Source organism: Thalassophryne amazonica, chromosome 1, assembly GCF_902500255.1.
Source record: "Thalassophryne amazonica chromosome 1, fThaAma1.1, whole genome shotgun sequence".
Classification (NCBI taxonomy): Eukaryota; Metazoa; Chordata; class Actinopteri; order Batrachoidiformes; family Batrachoididae; genus Thalassophryne; species Thalassophryne amazonica.
Window position 1 is genome coordinate 39878118 of NC_047103.1, and position 19450 is coordinate 39897567.

The 19450-nt window shown below is 40.5% G+C and overlaps 1 protein-coding gene across 1 annotated transcript in view; it reads left to right on the forward strand.

Moving 5' to 3' along the window:
- Positions 1 to 19450, forward strand: part of si:ch211-285f17.1 (sickle tail protein homolog) — a 212631-nt gene that overhangs the window by 92550 nt on the left and 100631 nt on the right. Inside the window, exons 3-5 of the mRNA XM_034168413.1 lie at positions 5214 to 5409; positions 13120 to 13318; positions 15939 to 16032. Of these exons, the coding sequence (XP_034024304.1) occupies positions 5214 to 5409; positions 13120 to 13318; positions 15939 to 16032 (489 nt within the window). The remainder of the gene's footprint in view (positions 1 to 5213; positions 5410 to 13119; positions 13319 to 15938; positions 16033 to 19450) is intronic.

The window sequence follows — 19450 nt, forward strand, 5'->3', positions numbered from 1 at the left end:
AATCATTAAGGGTTCAGATTGAATTTCCAAGCACAATTCAAGTTTCAGGTGACATCAACTCCATGTAACCCTTCAATATTAAAAAGGTGGCTAACATATACCATTAACCATATGTGGCATAGTTTGAATTACAAGGGTCAATTGGGGTGGGGGCACTGATGCCCCCTAATTTAGACTTGGATCCTACTCCTACAGTACAGCACAGAAGAACAGTTTTGGGAGGGAATGTTCAAAAATTTAAATATCCTTCTTACCTGTAATTATTACAGTGCATTTCCCATATTCCCTTATTTCCCATATAATGGATCATCTTTGCATTAGCTAAATGTCCCATCATTGCAAGCAAAAGATATTGTCGTAGGGTAATATAAGTAGTTTTTTAGCTTGTTTAATGCACTTTACATTCTTACCTACAGAGGTTCTGAATTACATTATGCCAAGTTTCGATGGATGAATGCTAATTTAAGATAGTTTCTAACTTTGACCTTGAGTTACAGTTTAACTAATAAACATTAGCCAGCATTTGCCTTACCAAACATTAGCAACCTAATATTACATCATTTTAATTAATATAAGCACCATCGGGAGAGTAGTTCAATGAAACAGCAGTGTTTTGCAATTTGCGTGCTGTGTTAGGTGACCCTAAGGTGCTCGCCACCATGACTCAGCAAATATCCCATGACAATGATGGCAGTCAGTGACTGCAAAATGTTGTGGAAGATGCTGTGTGGTGATCATTAGTATGATGGTACACTGAAAATAATGAAATAGTGAATCATGTTATGTAAATAAAGTTGTAATGAAATTGTTTCCATGGTTGTTTTATTTTGTTTGATGACCATTTGCTTTTCAATTTCACCCTGCCGCTGGCATTTCTTAGCTATTTTCCTTTTGTTTTTCCTGTTTCGTGTCTTCTCTCCCATCAGTCTTTGCAGGGCATGCTCACCTCCCTTCACACTGAACTTGACATTCAGAGGTACTTGATGAAAATCCAATTTTACCACAGAGTTAGTCAGCCTTTTATCTTATCTGCATCTTGTCTGTGTTTTATGTCTTGTGTTTGCATCCCAGCTAACCTCTATGACGCGATTGTGCTCTGCTTCCTCTAAATGACATCTGTATCACTCCAGCTATTCAAAGTGTTTCATTGACATTTGTTTTCTTCTTCTTTCTTAAAATAGATATTGCGAGGTTCTGGAAAATCCTAGACATATTTATCCTTGAGGATAATAACTCAAAAACAATCAACTTGTACATCTCTGAATTAAAATGAAAACATAATGAGGATAAACATATTTCAATTTGGATAACTTTGATACAATGGACCAATATAAAAAGCAGCTTCAGTTTGCTTATGTAACTTATCATAGCTTGTTATGAGGAATAATCTTATTATCACATGCATGATGCTATAGTGGCCACTATGGCCATCACTGTTTGTTAACGGTTCCCGAGTTGATGCAGCTGATGGAATGTTGCTTTTAATTCAGTTCAATTTATTGAACTTATAGAGTGCCAAATCATGACAGTGTGGCCTAAAGGTGCTTCACAGAAAACAACACCACCAACAAATTAAATGAAAATTTAATTTGTTGTTTAACTTTTCATTAATTTGAAACATTTAATGAGAACTTGTTGGCAACACTCTTCTCTTCATTGAGAGTTGATGGCGATGCATGCAACGAGAAGCCTCTATATTGTTTGATTTCCCATAATTCTCTTTTCTGCAGCAGTGCGGAAGTTATCACTAGCAACCACTATATCATATGTGGACCCCTGTGACACAGAATTCTAAAGACAACCCTTTTCAGGCTTAAATTTGCATGGTAGTTTCTATTTGCATAGACAATGAATTGTTTTGGTGATATTTAATATGGCAACCACTGGACATGAAAGAAACTGACCAAAGAGCTAATTTCAAGATGCGTAACTTCAACCACATCTGCTCCATCTGCTCCTGATTTCCATCATGTGATTGACTCCTCCCATTCGCTCCCCATGGGGTGCAAACTCACGATCTCCGACATGAGAAGTGGAAGCTCTGACCAGTCGGCTAAAACCTGGACTCTGGCCTGAGAATCCAGAGTATCCTTTGGCTGTTGGGGGAGTGAGGCCTGTTGACTACCACACATGCACAGCGACTCCTGCTGGCCTCCATCACACATGCATCTTGTTGTTGTCCTTTTGCCTTCTCCCATTTGTTTGGGGTTGCCATAACGGATACAGCCAGATCCACATTGTTATTTCGCACAAATGGTAAATGGACTGCATTTATATAGCGCTTTTCCATCTGAATCAGAAGCTCAAAGCGCTTTACAATGATGCCTCACATTCACCCATTCACACAGACACACTCACACAACGATGTCAAGGTGCTGCTATACAAGGTGCTCATTTCACACCGGGAGCAACTCGGGGATTAAGGACCTTGCCCAAGGGTCCTTAGTGATTTTCCAGTCAGGCTGGGGTTTGAACCAAGGAGCCTCTGGTCTCAAGCCCAGTGTTTAACCACTAGACCATCACCTCTCTTGTGCATTTTTTTTTTTACGCTGGATGCCCTTCCTGACACAATGCCAGTTTTACCTGGAGAAACACACACAGCCCCTGGTGTTCCAAAGTGGTCTCCCTCCACGTACTATCCAGGCCCCACATTGCTTAGGTTCTGAGATCTGACAGGATCAGGTTGACACAGAGCAGACTGGCTGCAACTTCCATCATGCATGTAATGAAAAGATTATTTCCTGAAGCAATCCCAGACATTTCCAGCAGGTGGTAGATAAGTAAACATTGTTTTACATAAGCAAAACAAAGTATTGCATTAAAATTTAAAGAACGTCTACCCAGTTTATCCTTGTTATATGATCGTTACTTGGGAGACTTAGAAGATGATAACATTTATTATTTTTAGGTTATTTTGTTTTTTAAACTCACTGTATTAATTAATACACTGCATTTTACAGAGTAAAACCTCGGAAAACCCCAACAAAGTTTATTTTAAAGGGTAGATTATAAAACAGCATAATATGTTTCCTTTTAGGACTGCACTGCATGTGTGTGTTCAGCATCTCTTTCTTTTAACTTTTTGTGCTTTGAAGCATCTTCTGGGACATCACACCTGTTTAGTCCATGAAAGCTCTCACACAATATGGAATGCTGAACCGCTATCTATTAATTATAGTTATCCGTACGATGACCATAGCTGAAGAGCATGTGTCAGGGCAGAAGAAGATTACATAAAGGACTCTGTGTTCAGTGACCGTCAGTTTCCCTCGCACCTGCTCCCTGCGGCACGGATCACTTTACCGGTTCACATGATAGCTCAGTGGGATGTCTTCTTCTCACACATCATCGTAATGCAGCCATGGCTTTGCTTTGTCTTATCACAGGGTTGAAAACCAATCTTCAAGCTTAGGTGACATAGTGCAGGATCCTTAATAAGCAATTTTTTTTTTTACTCAAGTTGCAAACCAAAATACGGAAGCGTGTTGCTCAGGTGACATCATTTCAAATCAGAGTGTGTGCAATAGAAAGGAAAGGATGGATACATGCATGCTTCAAAATGCAAAATTTTGAAATTTTCCAAAATCAAACATTTTAGTTCGCTATGTTAAGCAATAATTTTAAAAAACTGGTCTAGTCATGTATCATGTTTGTCTACCCCCAAAAGGTTTGCATTATGATTTACAGCCAGTAATCTTCCTGAAGTAGATAGTGGAGGAAATGTTGTGTTGGATGCACAGTAACCTGTGCTGAAATAGTAATAGTGCAGTAATAGTGCTGAAATATGAGGCCAACACAGAAGTGCTAAAACCAGCAGTTCCTTGACTGATCACTTGAGGCTGGTTCCAACAACGAGTCACCCCTTACCCATGTTAAAATGTCCAGTTTTACAGCAGAAATAAACAAGTTTACAGCTTGGCACAAAAACGTTTGGTCTCTATAGGTAGTTTCACTGTTAATGACAAATGTATGGGGAATTATTTTTAGATAACTCATCTGTTTAAGCTATCTTAAGCCATAAACCTCTGAATAATTAGGGTCATGTTTACTTTGAGTGACAGCTAGTGTGCTAGGTCAAGTGCTGCAGTGCCTGCTAGCTGCTATGTACCTAACCGTGTCCTTTGTTAGCATCGTATTACAAATATAACAGATATTACTGTGTAGTTAATTGTACTAATGAACTATTTAAGAAGTCTGTGTGCTAGTATTTCCGTTGACTGAAAATTTTCTATTATTTCATTTGTATGTTAGTGTTATCACCAGTTAGCAGCAGTTGATAGTTTGATGAGTTTAGTTACATTGATGATGCCATGGTTACCAAGGTAATAGGCCAGTCATAATTTTTAATACCCGCATCCAAACCTTCCATTATGAAACCCACTATCCAGTCCAGAAAATATACATTAATCAAATAATTGACCCAAGGTTAGCCTGTTAGCCTTAGCTTGTTTGGTAACTACAAAATATGGGGGTGGGGGTGTGTGTGCTTGGGCTTCATTTGTCCTACCCAGGTCATGCCAATCTTGCTCACGCTTCACCTCTTTACCCACTTATGGCTAAAGTTACCAGGTTGTTATTGTAAATAAAAAATTTTTTCTTAATAACTTACCTGGTTAAATAAAAGTTAAATCAAAAATATAGTTAGGCACCACCAAGATGACAACATGTAGGGCCACGGCATATGAGTTTCAAACCTGTTCACTCGGGGCCGCCACAGCACACCTGAGATGGATCTCCATGTTGATTTGGCACAGGTTTTACACTGAATGCCCTTCCTGATGCAACTCCATTTGATTTCATGGCTCCACAGTCAATCTAGTCAGCACTCATGAAAGTTCAGCCTCTGATATGATTCAACAGTTTGATAGTGCTGACTGAGCAGCGACTTGTGTGAAAAATGTATCTGCGACATGCCGCATTAACTTTTTTTGTGCGCATTTGCATGACTGCACTTTGAAGGGTTTGTTTATTTGTTTTTCTGGAACTCCAAAATCAACATCCGTTGTGTTTTGTTCACACTGTGCAAAGTGTTTCAGAACACTCTCGATGTTGCCTGAGCTGCAGATGCTGTATTCTTTACTAATTTCACCAGATGTGTGACATGTTTAAAAACCCGATTGAACCGTTCCCCCTGCTCATTGCATCACATTGGCTTTACTTTGTCCATGTCGTTTAACTTAACGTGTTGTGTTTATCTGTCGTCCCGCCTGCAGAGCAGAAGCCCAAAACACGGGCCTACCCCCCAGCACAGTGTTGGCGACCAGGCTGACCACTTGTCCCTGGCCTCCCTGGAGTCGTTGGAAGCCATGTCTGAGTCCGACACACCCTCAGCCTTCACCCGTGGTAGCCGGGTTCGTGCCAGCCTGCCAGTGGTGCGCTCAACCAACCAGACTAAAGACCGCTCACTAGGTACGCTCTGTATTTCTAGTATTATTCAGTCATCCTTGTCTGTATTACTGTGTTATGCAGGTTTCGTTGTTGGCCTTTGCATTCTCTTGCAGTTTGATGGTTTAGGTCAAGTTTGACACATCCCAGTGGGGCGCATCCTAAATGGAGCGCCCCATATGGACGCTTCCTGTAAGTAAAAGTAAGTCCCTTCGGCTTCTCTCTTGTTTCACTTGGAGTTGCCACAGTACATCCGAGGTGGATCTGCACATTGATTTGGCACTTATGTCGAACTGGGATGTGTCCATTTGGGATATATCTAACTGGGAAATTTAAAAACGGGTTTAAATGGGATGCATTTAACTGGGAAACTTGAGCAAGTGTCTAATTGGGATGTGTCCACTTGGGATATATCTAACTGGGAAATTTAAAAACAAGTCTAACTGGGATGCATCTAACTGGCAAACTTGGACAAAGGTCTAACTGGGATGTGTCCATTTGGGATATATCTAACTGGGAAATTTAAAAACAGATCTAACTGGATGCGTCCATTTGGGATATATCTAACTGGTAAATTTAAAAACGGGTCTAACTGGGTTGCATTTAACTGGGAAACATGGGCAAGTGTCTAATTGGGATGTGTCCACTTGGGATATATCTAACTGGGAAATTTAAAAACAAGTCTAACTGGGATGCATCTAACTGGGAAACCTGGGCAAACGTCTAACTGGGATGTGTCCATTTGGGGTATATCTAACTGGGAACTTTAAAAACAGGTGTAACTGGGATGCATCTAACTGGGAAACTTGGGCAAGCGTCTAACTGGGATGTGTCCATTTGGGATATATCTAACTGGGAGATTTAAAAACGGGTTTAAATGGGATGCATTTAACTGGGAAACTTGGGCAAGTGTCTAACTGGGATGTGTCCATTTGGGATATATCTAACTGGGAAATTTAAAAACGGGTCTAACTGGGATGCATCTAACTGGGAAACTTGGGCAGACATCTCACTGGGATGTGTCCATTTGGGATATATCTAACTGGGAAATTTAAAAAAGGGTCTAACTGGGATGTGTCCATTTGGGATATATCTAACTGGGAAATTTTAAAATGGGTCTAACTGGGATGCATCTAACTGGGAAACTTGGGCAAACGTCTAACTGGGATGTGTTCATTTGGGATATAACAAACTGCAAAATTTCAACATGCACACAACTGGAGAGCACTGGAACACCACAAGGAACTGTGCTCTCTCCAGTTCTGTTCACTCTGTACACATCAGACTTCAATTACAACTCAGAGTCGTGCCACATGCAGAAGTTTTCAGACGACACTGCTATTGTGGGATGTGTGCGAGAGGGACAGGAAAGAGAGTACAGGGACCTGATACAGGACTTTGTGGAGTGGTGCAAATCAAACCACCTGCAGCTGAACATTGCCAAAACGAAGGAGATGGTAGTGGACTTCAGAACGTCCGGGCCCACTCTGCAGCCAGTCTCCATTGAGGGGGTCGATGTGGAGGTGGTCCAGACTTACAAATATCTGGGGACACTTATGGACGATAGGTTGGATTGGTCAGCCAATAGTGACACCCTCTACAGGAAGGGACAGAGCAGACTGTACTTCCTGAGGAGGTTAGGGTCCTTCAGGATCTGCCATAAACTCCTGCGAATGTTCTACCAGTCTGTGGTAGCCAGTGTCCTCTTCTCTGTGGTGGTCTGCTGGGAGAGCAGCATGAAGAGGAGGGACGCCGGGCGACTGGACAAGCTGGTGAGGAAAGCTGGTTTAGTGCTGGGAACAGAGCTGGAGACACTAACATCAGTGGCAGAGAGAAGGACCCTCTGTAAACTGCTGGCCATCATGGACAATGTTGAGCACCCTCTGCACAGCGCCATCATCAGGCAGAGGAGCTCATTCAGTGGCAGACTGCTGTCCCAGTCCTGCCACACGGACAGATTCAGGAAGTCTTTTGTCCCTCAGGCCATCAGACTGTTCAACTCTTCCCATCTCAGTAAGAAATAATCCTGTGACACATCTGTTTGACCTTTTATTGCTTTCTTTTGCACTACCAACACTGTTTACACTGCTTACTTCTTTGCACAACCTACACTGTTCACATTGTGTACTGTTTACATCTGTGCTACCTCCTCACTACTGCACTACTACATTTACTCCTCCGTCATATTCTCTGAGACTGGATGCTGCACTTGCACACAAATTTATTTTATTTTTAGTTAGTAGCTTTTATTGATTAGTCCATTTTTCTTTTATTTACTTAACCCTATTTTGTGTGTCTTGTCTAATGTGTAAGCTGCTGGATGCCTTGAATTTCCCTCTGGGATCAATAAAGTATCTATCTATCTATCTATCAACTGGGCTGCTTCCATTTGGAATGACACCGTTTTGATTCCCAGTCCCCAGGTTTGCAACATTTTTCCCAGAATTTCTCACATCCGATCAAATCTCACATTAAGAATAACGGCTCTGTCCTCAATCTTAAAATGACTTTTTGAATAGCTTGAGGTGAAAGAGAATTGGCATTAATCTTGCTCGATAGCCTACATTTTGCAGCTGCTGCATTTAATCTTGCAAAAACTTAAGAACCCTCTGGAATCACTCTGAACCATGTGGCGATCTCACCGTCTCACCTTGACAGTCTGAGTTCTTTTCCTCTCCCTCCATCTATCTTCTCTCCTTCCTTCCTGCTCCCCATCTCCACTCAGAGTTCACTTTTAATTAGAATTCCTTTCCTCTGTGGTGAAAGATTAGGGAATCCATCCACAATATGCCATTGTGTTATTGACAGGATTAGAAACGGGGTGTCTTATCAACGCACGCGGTGCTTCATCCATATGCAGGAACAGTGAGCGGTGCAGAATTAGTCTGCTGAATTAGTCTGCTGTAGAGTGGTGGAAAGAGTTGGGAAAAGTCTCCCAACAAAGTCTAGCTTTGGTAGTATTTGGGTGGTTGTCTTCTGATGCATGCTTTCTCTGGCCAGAAGTGAATAAAACTACAGGGGGTGTCATTTCCCACAGTTTTCGGGGGTCCATGACTCCTCATGCTTCACTTTAGGAGTCGCATATGTAAATTATAGACAAAACCAGTTTCAACTAACATTCTTTCCAACGCATTCGCGTGCATACACATGCAAACATGCTCTCCTCTCAAACGCATCAGGACAAAGCTTCAGGACAGTGGGGGGGGGGGGGGGGGTATGGTGCGATGAAGGGGGAGGAGAAAATAGGGGCGCCACTTCACTACAGTGTCCCTCCCACAGACACACACACACACGTGCTCAAGCACACAAGTACACACAGACGCACGCTTTGTTGGGTCCCAACGGGCATTTTGTGCTCCCACTTCTACTTGTACTGTAGAAGCTGCTGTGTGGGCTTTTCAGCAGACAAGGAAGCAAACCTTAAAGTGAGTATCATATCTGTTCTACGGTGCCTGAAATGATATTTTAGCACATTTATTAAGCTATTGCAATATAGATTTTTTATGTCTCTTTTAACACTTAAAAGACAAAGGATGCTTTTGTGATTGCACTCTGTGTCTACAGTTACAGTCTGGTATTCTGTGCGCATTTACTGCCCATTTGCTTGCAGTTCTGAGTGAAACCATGCACTCAGGAATGCATGGCTCTTTGTTAGAACCTATTCAACTCTGCCTGCCTTAAAATAAAACTTAAAGCGAGTCCAGTCTTCAAAACATGTATGTTCCCTCTGTATGGTGCTCAGAGTAGCTCACTGTCATCGTTGGTATCTGGAAGAAAACTGTCTAACTGTTAAGGTAACTGCTCTCCAGGGAAAGACGCAGTTATTCTGCAAATGGGCACTTTGTTAATACAACACAGGAACTCAGACAGACCAGAAAGTACTGTGCATAGACACAGCAATTTTATTTCCTGGACCTACCCTCACTCTGTCTGATGGAGCATGTCGGATCTTGTATAATATTTCACCAACATCTGGTAACTTTTACTGGATCGCTCCTTTTATGGGGCTCCACCAAGTGAAACCATACCATACTTTCCTTAAAAACAGCCATTTACTTTGCACTTTTTAGTATTAAATGTGAAATGACTGATATATGTACATGCTTTTTCTGTATAATAGCACGTATTATGCTTTAATAGTTAATTAAATGTGACATTCAGTAGAGTTCTTGTGAAATATGATACCACAGAAATTGTTTGAACTCCTGCTTTGCTGCTGCAGATAGATCAGAGTCAGGCCGTTTAGAGGAACGAATCACAGAATCGAGATTGAAAAGTGCCTTTCTTTCCTCTGGTGTTGTTTATACAAGTGCGGTGTGGGCGTGTCCATATGTTTTGTGGGGGAGACATCTGTTTTTCTGAAGCAAAGTGCAGAAGCCACACCCAGGGTTCAGAGGTTCAGACTTTGGTCTGTTTGATGCACAACTTGTACTGTTCCACCCTCAGATCTCAGCGCTGCTTCTGTCCCTCAACTCCCTCAACTTTTACTCTTCAAGTATGTAAACTCCCCATTTGTTTTAGATTTTTTTCTTATTCATTAACACTAAGGAAACATGGTAAAATCACTGTAGCGTTTAACATAGTGCAATGCCACGTTTCACAGATATCCATCCATCCATTTTCTAAAGCTGCTTAGTCCAATTTGCATTTTGTTTATATTTTTCATTTTGTTATCCATCTTCATGATGAAGTGGTATAGAAGAGGATTTTCTTAAAAAAAAGACCTGAACGTTTAGCTACAAATTTCCAGAAGGTACATCTGAGATGCAAGCCTGGATTTTATTTGTTTTGGTGAAAGAAAATCCTTCTCTGCTTTACTCCACTATGAAGCTAAGATTAGTGATGAAAAATGCAAAGCTTGCACTGTACACAATTTCTCCAATCACAGCCACATAAACCCATAACTTCTCCTGGGTTGTCTGGGTGTTTGGTGGCTTTCCTCACTCTTCTCCTTCTTGCACAGTCACTCAGTTTTTGAGAACTGTCTACTCCATGCAGATTTACCATAAAGTGCCATATATATATATATATATATATATATATATATATATATATATATATATATATATATATATATATTTATATATGTGTATATATATATATATATATATATATATATATATATAAGTTCATTTCTTTTGGCTTCTCTTTTCTTTTCTGTAGGTCACCACAATGGATTTGAAATGAATTCAGATGATGTTATTGACTCTGCATGGCAAAGAAATGTAACTGAGGCTTGATATTTTACAGTTTAACCACAAATAACTTTAAAATACACACAGTCTTGTTGACACCCTTAACTGAACAGAAATGAATGGATTTAAAACAAAAACCAAATATCTAGAAAAAGAATTCAGAAAATAATCATTGCTTATTTAAAAAGTGTATTTACTTTATTTTGCTAAAACCAAAAAATTAGGGAGCAGCTTGGATTGCAGGGCGTTTTCCTCCTTAATGCATTGCCAAGCATATACTACATTGGGTTGACTTTAATTTGCTGGCAATGTGCCCTATGCAAGTGAATTATTGAGGAAAATACAAACATCATTTCAACACTAGTTACTGGCAGGTACTCAGTATTAGATTACTTTGATTGGGATTGGGGGAACAACTTGTTTGGGACATCCCAATATATTGAAAGGGGGAAATGATACTGTCAGTGTTTATTGTTAACTTCACAGTATACATTTCACAAACTGCTTACTTACCGCGAAGACACGGCTCAGAATTCCTAATACATCAGTGACGCGACCAGTGCTTCCCCTGGAGTGCTGAGAGCAGTGCAGTCAGAGCATGTTTCACTGGACACACCTATGTATTGACAGTATTTCCAACAGCCAAAGCAATTTGTGCATCATTTATTATGTAAAATAAAAGATATGATATCAGAAAAGGTACATGTCGATACTGATGTGTCTGTGAAAGGCTCATATCAGGCGATTTTATCCAGCAACCAATAAATTGGCCCATTCTAATTTCATTCACAACCCTAGCTTGTATTGAAATGAAAGACTTCCCAGCCCACAAATGGTGAATGCATAACGTGTCAGGTAGTGGCACCTATTTCAGAACTGACAAACGAGCATGAGTGCAGACGAGCACCTTCCACAGTTTGGTTTTATGAATAGCACATTAGTTGGAATGGGTATCATGATGTTGATTTGATTCTCAGAGTTTTTTGGTTCTGTAAAGCCAGATGGCTGATAAAAATGTACTTTAACACAGAGCAATAAATACTTGACATTGGGGAGAGTCCAGGCTGTCGACAGTGGTTTCTCAGGACAGGCTTGGCGTAGGGAAAGTCATTATTTCTGCAATCATTCAACATGTTGGAAGTTGTTTGAGGCTCACATAAACTGCAACAGGCAGCTGACAGATGCAACTTTTTATCAAAGACTTTTCACCGTGATTCTGTTTTCCTCTCATTATTCTGAGTCTGCAGACAATCAGGGCAAAAATGCTAAAACTAAATCTTGGACATCGTTTACTGAGCAAATTCATAGCTGTTAATAAACTTTAAAATCATCCTCTGTCAGCCTGTTTAGATTTTCAGAAAGCATCTAAAAGCCTTTGTTTTATCAAAGAAAACAGAACAGAGATTCCCCAGAAAACATTTGCAACATTGCATTTGTGGCAGCTCTTCAGTTGCAATAGTCTTCTGTATGTGTACAGTGGCATCAGTAGGGGAGTTAAATTTTTTTGTCGTAACTGTTATTGTGATTTATTCACATTACACTAAGACACATATACTAAAACAAAGAATAAAAAAGGGATCCTCATGTCATATTATTCTAGGAGTATCTGTGATTCTATGAGTATTTGTAACTTCAGCCCAACCTTCACTTGAGGCTAACTTTAACCTAAGCCTAGCCCAAACTTTTGCCCATCTTTCACTTAATACTAACCTTGACCGAACCTTAATTTTGTCCTATTTTTAGTCTCTTCATATCCACAACCTAATCTTTACATACTTTTACCGTCAGCCTAATCCTAACTCTAACCTAACTGTAGCTTTAACCCTAACTTAATCTCACGCTAAATGTAATCTAAATTTAACCTAGTCTTAACTATAACTAAGTCTAATCTTAACCAAACACAAAAATCCCCCAAGCCCCCTAATCCACACTAAGGACCACTTAACCAATATAAAAAATCACACATACCACCTAGCTCCCCAAATATCCAAAAATATTAATAATTTACATACGAGTTGAGTTAATAATGGAAATAACACATATATGACACTATCTATTAGACTTTAAACAGTTTTTGGTCAGAATGTGAAATTCATTGAAAATGTGATATTTTACCAATATACACACAGGCCACCAGGGGCCACTCACAGTCCACCAGTGGTTTGTGGACCGCTCTTTGAGAAAGGCTGCCCTCAACATACAGTAGGCTACCATTGGTGGTCACATGACACTCTGTAGGGGGGGGGAAACATCACTTTCTGGTGAAGTGTTCTTCTTTACTTTCCTGAGAAAGATGGAGAGATGGCCTTTGTTTGAAAGGAGCGGGGGCGTGGCTTTCACCCGCTCATTTTCATTGAAAGCGACAGGCACAGAAACGCATCATTTCTTCTCCACATGAAAATGAGGGTTTTCAGATGAATCTCCTCAGTGACTATGGCATAGTTTCTGGTATAAATGTTGATATCTCTTAGAAAAGAAAGATTTTGATGGCTAGAAATGGATCACCCGCTCATCACTCTGTTTTGCTACTTTGTCACAGGTGTGCTGTACCTACAGTACGGGGACGAGACCAAACAGATCCGCATGCCCAATGAGATCACAGGCATCGATACGGTCAGAGCTCTGTTTGTTAGTGCCTTCCCGCAGCAGCTCACCATGAAGATGCTGGAGTCCCCCAGTGTAGCCGTATACGTCAAAGATGACATGAGGAATATGTACTACGAGCTCACCGATGTCAGGTAAAGACACCAGTTTGTGGACATATAAACAAGCATGGTGACCTCTTGTTGCAAGGTTCAAAATGTTCCAAAATGTTCCAAAGTTAAAGTCTGCCCTGAAGGTCTTTTCCTTTCTCCTCCCTTAGTACTTCCTTTCTTTGCTCCTGTCACAGGCCAGGAAAGCTTTTCCCTTCCTTTTCCCCTCATGTTAATAAAATAACAGGAAGAAAGTCATTCAGAGATGGACGTCGCTATACAAAATGTTCATCCAAAAAAAAATTAAGTTAAATGCGAGAGTTTCCTGAGTTTTCCTACCTTCTGTTCTCTGTTCACCAGTGAAAGTTTTACTCTGATGACATGGCCTTTTTTTTACACTTTCAGGCATTTTAATGTTTTTGAGGAGCCTGTTTCCCAAGTATTGTGTCGATCAGGTCATTTACAAGCGCACACACACACATTGTGTACTTTGTACCTTTGCAGTTTGGTATTCGCAGCACGTCTTTTCAAAAATACAACAGGTTCTGTGTGTCTAAACAAAAGCACGGTGACATCTCCAGAGTGTGTTGGTGGGAATCATAAGTATTTGTTGGTGGGGAAAATGACAAAATTTGTAGCAAACATGCAACTATGCATTTTAATGTAAATTTCAAGTGTTGCATACACAGGTGTTAGGTCACACAAACAAACGCACAATACACAAAAAACAGTAATTGTTTAAAACTCACAAGTTTTATCCTTCAGGACACAATGCATATTTGGAAAATACTAGGAAAATTTACAGACAGATCAATACAATCTACAAAAATAATTGCTAAGTCCAGCATTTAAGAAACTCAGTGAGGAATCAGATTGTGTGCTTTGCAGTTGTCCTGGATTCTGTGTGCATGATCCAGCATTCAGGTAGCTTAGGCTTTGTTCAGTTTTCCAGTTCAGTCAGGATTTATTGCATATCTGGTTCAAATATGGTGTCATTGATTGACTGTCCACATTGTATTTAGCAAGTGATGGGATTCCGTTTCTGTGCCTCATAACAAGCCACATTTGACGTTTACCCACATCGGTTGCTGTAGTAATGCCGCCACACATGGAAACAGTCACACAACTGCTGTCAGCGTCACCCGGCAGTTGACATGCTGTAACTTTACTCATTTGGTGATCTGATGAATACAATCTCAGTTGGTTGTGAGTTTATAAGTATTAGAGTATAAGAGTTTGTGACTTTATAAGTATTTTATATACTTATTTGTGATGCTGATGGGTGACAGCTGCACATTCATGTGTATATTCAAAAAGTGATTGTGCCCTAACTTGCTTCAAAAACATGGTCACAGCTAGAAGACAATGTGGAATCATGTAGAATAAAAGGCAGTAATGATATGGAATGATTGAGGTGTTTTTAATAGGTTAGTGTGGGCTTTTGTATGTGTGTATGTGGGGGTGGGGGGGGGGGTGCTCTCACATTTATAAGTTTCACAGGGGGAGCTTTACTTGGTGTGGAGGATTACAAGCGTAACAACACACCCAGAATCTGTTCTAAGCTTATAGACCAAAACAGATTTGCAAAATATGCTATTCAAATTGCATTTCAAATGACCTATAAATGAGGATTGAAATGGATTTGGAAAAACGTATTTCATGCGACTTTTGGTTGTTCAGATTAGCAACATGAGATCAGATTCATATTGGATATGCACATGGATTAGATATTTACTAGCAGTCTGAACAAGGTCTTAATGTTGGCTAGTGAAGGCCAAGGGAATGGCCACCATGTGTGCCATGTTTGGTGGACATCAGAGAGAAAAAAATCTAGATTTTTGATCTTTGACTGTAATGACTTTAAACTTTGCCCAAATAAACCCTTTAAGGATAATTCCGGTGTTGATATTCTTTCACGTACCACATTTTGTGGACTCTGCCAAAGGACCTGAGAGTAGTAGGAAAACAAACAGACGTGCTGTTCAAATTACAGTGTGATCATGCTAGCATACCAAGGCAAATGGAATAATTTAAAAAGTTGTAATTACATTGTGTGCTCTGTGAAGGCCATGAACTCGCACAGCTGGTCCTGGTGCTGTGCATAATTTTATGTCAGCTATGAATATAAGGACTTGATAGGTCAGAAATCTAAGAAACTAAAGCTAGAAATGGGATTTTGAATGGCAAATGTCAGTTTTCTCTTGGAATTAATGTGGGGGCTATTGCCCCATCAAGCCCCAACCCAGAGGCACAGATGACTTTACCTCCTTGTGTTTATGAAATATATATGTATATTGTGAAGCCCTGAGTAGCTTTTCCCTACCCTGCCCTGGTGCAGTGTGTACTTTGTGACTAATGCTTTATCAGGGCTGTAAAAAATTGCCTCATGATTCCTTTATGGCTGGTACAGGTATAAAGAGTGCACATTTGAGACCTGCAAAGAAGGAAAGGATCAGCTCGTTGAGCCACGTTTTCTCCAGAGTAAAAGCGTGTGTTTTATAGACTTGTCAGAAATGTCAGTTAACAGAGAGCCCTCAGAGCCTCTGTCGGGTTACGTACCTTTGGCTTGGCTGCTGAGGCGATCCAGGCTGCGCCAGGATCGGCCGATGTCTGATGGTGATGTTTGGGCTTCGTTTTTACCACCGGACACCTCTTCCCCCTACAGGAACATCACAGACCACTCCTGCCTGAAGGTCTACCACAAAGACCCAGCACAAGCGTTCAGCCACGGGACCAGACCTGCCAACGGCGATGCCAGAGTAAGTACTTCTTATGCCAGAAAACATTAAAATTATCCTTATTAAAAGCAACACCTAAAAGAGTTGACCAGACTCTCAGGATGAAGTGAACTCTACCTACAATTCTTCTCATTCTCAAATCGTGTTCAAGTGATGGAGTGCTCCCCTGTTTCTTCTTAACCTTTTTTCAGAAGTGCTTCATATTGTTCTGCCAGGGGCCTGTTATTTGACCCCGCCGAGTACACTCAGGTGCAGATTGGTTAACCGGTTTTCGCAAGATGAGGTTCCTTATTGATTGCCGATATCACCAATATGTTTGTTTCTTGGTGATGTATCAAAAATGTAACCACACACATTAATCTTAGCTATCTTAATTTTGTTGAATATTGTGTCACGTAAGTCTAAAATGAAATTACAACAACTTAAAGGAGTCAGAAGGCAAAAATGATCATAATTTGGAATATCTTGAATCACATGATGCAATTTTGTTTTGGGTTATTGACAGGCAATTTACTCTATTACCACTCTATTACTATCCACCACAATCCAGAAAAAGTACAAAACAAAGAAAATCTCTTTCATAGCAGTCCTGCTCAAAATGGTAGCCTGTTAACAGGTGGGTCCTTTAGTTTCATTGCAGTTAGCCACTGCCTGAGCCTTTCCTTATTTTTCAGCGGTAGCCAGTCATAGCTAACATTCTTTCTTCTGTATCCCTCGTTAGTGCAGACGGGAGCGATGCAAAACACCCCCAATTTCTCTAAAACGCTGTCCTACTTTTTCTCACTTGCACTTAGAATTCAATATAAATACATTAAAGTGGGAGCTTGGTCGCCATAGGCATACATCATAAAATTTCTAACCAATCAGATGTGTTCTTTATCATTTTTTATTTTATCAGTTTATTAATGATCAAAAACTCATAAGGAGAGTGGGAAATAAATGTTTTTATTATATTTTAACAGAAAAAATATGAATTATATTTAAGCTAGCCCATCTTTAAAAAGTTGATAAAACTTTAAAACTTAAGTGAACCATCTTAAGCTTGTGTGAAACTTTGAGTTGGGCCATCCTCCACCCCTTTACCAAATTAATCAGTCTGTTTTTGTAAATTACAGTAATGAAAAAACAATAGAAGAAAATAAATAAATAAAAATAAATTGCCAAAAGTTGTTAAATGGAATTTAATAGCGCTGCTACATTTTAAAAATAAATTAATAAATTAAAAAAGGAGAGAAGTTGGGAAATCTTAAAGAGTCAAGACACAGACAATCTGAGTGCATTATATTTTCTGGTCTGCGTGCCTCATGGTTTGAGGTTTTTTAAATTATATGTAAGGATTAAACAACTTGAAGCCGTGCATTATATGGTTTGAATACACGATGCAGATTCTAAAACACCACGACGTGAAGCGGAGTGGTGTTACTTCGCGAAGTGCATTCAGACTGTATAATGCACGGCTTCAAGTTGTTTAATCCGCTTATACCATGGTCCCACACAGTGAGCTAACACACAAATATTTATTTAAGTTAACAGAACTTGATAAAAAAGTTTAAGTATTTGGCAGTATTTTATGCCAGTCTCAAGATAGTTTCATCCTTGGCAACCGTTCTCTTGTTCTTTCCCGTCTTCAATCTTGTCCAATTCGTCCGATGTTAAATCTTTATGCCAATGCTGTTGCTGTTCTTCTCGTTTGCTCTCCTCTTCTTCCCATTCCTCAAACATTTTATTTTGGCCAAAAATATTAAAATTCACGTGGAAATCCATGTTTTATCGCATTTCTGTCATTCACCTGTCAAAACACAGTTGATCTGCGCCAACTGATTTGCACGTTGCTATGGTGACGACCAGAGTGGAGTGATATTACAGTGACTTAACTCGCCAAACTACGTGTGCGTATACACGAAAATAATGCACTCCAGTTAGACATGGAATTCTCACTGACCATGTTATAAATGTGATTAAATTAAGCTTGTAACTGCTTACATTATGGGTGTGTGTGTGTGTATATATATATACGAGGTCTGTTAGAAAAGTATCCGACCTTATTATTTTTTTCAAAAACCATATGCATTTGAATCACGTGTGATTACATCAGACATGCTTGAACCCTCGTGGGCATGCGAGAGTTTTTTCACGCCTGTCGGTTACGTCATTCGCCTGTGGGCAGTCTTTGAGTGAGGAGTCGCCCACCCTCTCGTCGTTTTTTCATTGTTTAGGAATGGCTCAGAGACTGCTGCTTTGATCAAAATGTTTTCAAAACTGTAAGGCACAACTGAGTGGACACCATTCGATAAATTCAGCTGGTTTTCGGTAAAACGTTTAACGGCTGATGAGAGATTTTGATCTGGTAGTGTCGCTTTAAGGACGGCCCACAGCACCTGACGGCGATCTGCGCTTCGAGGCGGCAGCGTCTCGCTGTTTCAAGTTGAAAACGTCCACATTTCAGGCTCTGTTGACCCAGTAAGTCGTCAGAGAACAGAGAACTTTCAGAGGAAGTCGGCATGAGGAGTTTATTCGGACATTCCATTGTTAACGGACATTTTGTAATGAAAGAACGTGCGGGCAGAGTCGCACGTCGGGCCGGACCCGACCACGGGGGGTCGCGACAAGAAAAACACCACCGTTGGAAACCTTAACGGGCAAGTTGGAACATGCCCAAGCTGTTAAACAATTTCTCAGTTACTCACTTGTTGAAAGCCATCAAAAGCCGCCTGAATTTTACAAATGGTTTTCAACACGGAGGTGTTTTTCCTGTCGCGGCGCACACAGATGACTCGGCGAATTTGCGCGCACGTCTTTCATTACAAAATGTCCTTAAACAGTGGAATGTCCGCATAAAGTCCTCATGCCGGCCTCTTCTGAATCTTCTCTGTTCTCTCACGACGTCCTGGGTGAATTAAGCCTTAAATTAGGATGTTTTCAGGTCGAAACAGGCTGACGACGGCGCCTGGAAGTGCTGCGCGACATCCTGCTCCGTGGGAAGTCCTTACAGCGACAGAAACACCCCATAATCTCTCATCAGCCGTTAAACTTTTCACCGAAAACCAGCTAAATTTCTCGAATAGTGTCCACTCAGATATTCCTCACAGGTCCAGAAAAAATTTTGATAAAGCAACGCGCGCCGTCTCGAGCAGCGTGTGAAACAAAGGAATTCAGCCGAGAGGGCTGAACCACATCTCACTCAAGGCCTGCCCACAGGGAAATGACGTCACCGACACGCGTGAAAAAACTCACGCATGCGCACGAGGGTTCAAGCATGATTGGTGTAATCGCACGTCATTCAAATCCATATAGTTAAAATATATATATATATATATATATATATATATATATATATATATATATATATATCCACGTCGAAAGGAGTCAGTTGAGGTGGCTCGGGCATCTTTTCCGGATGCCCCCTGGACGCCTTGCTGGAGAGGTGTTCCGGGCACGT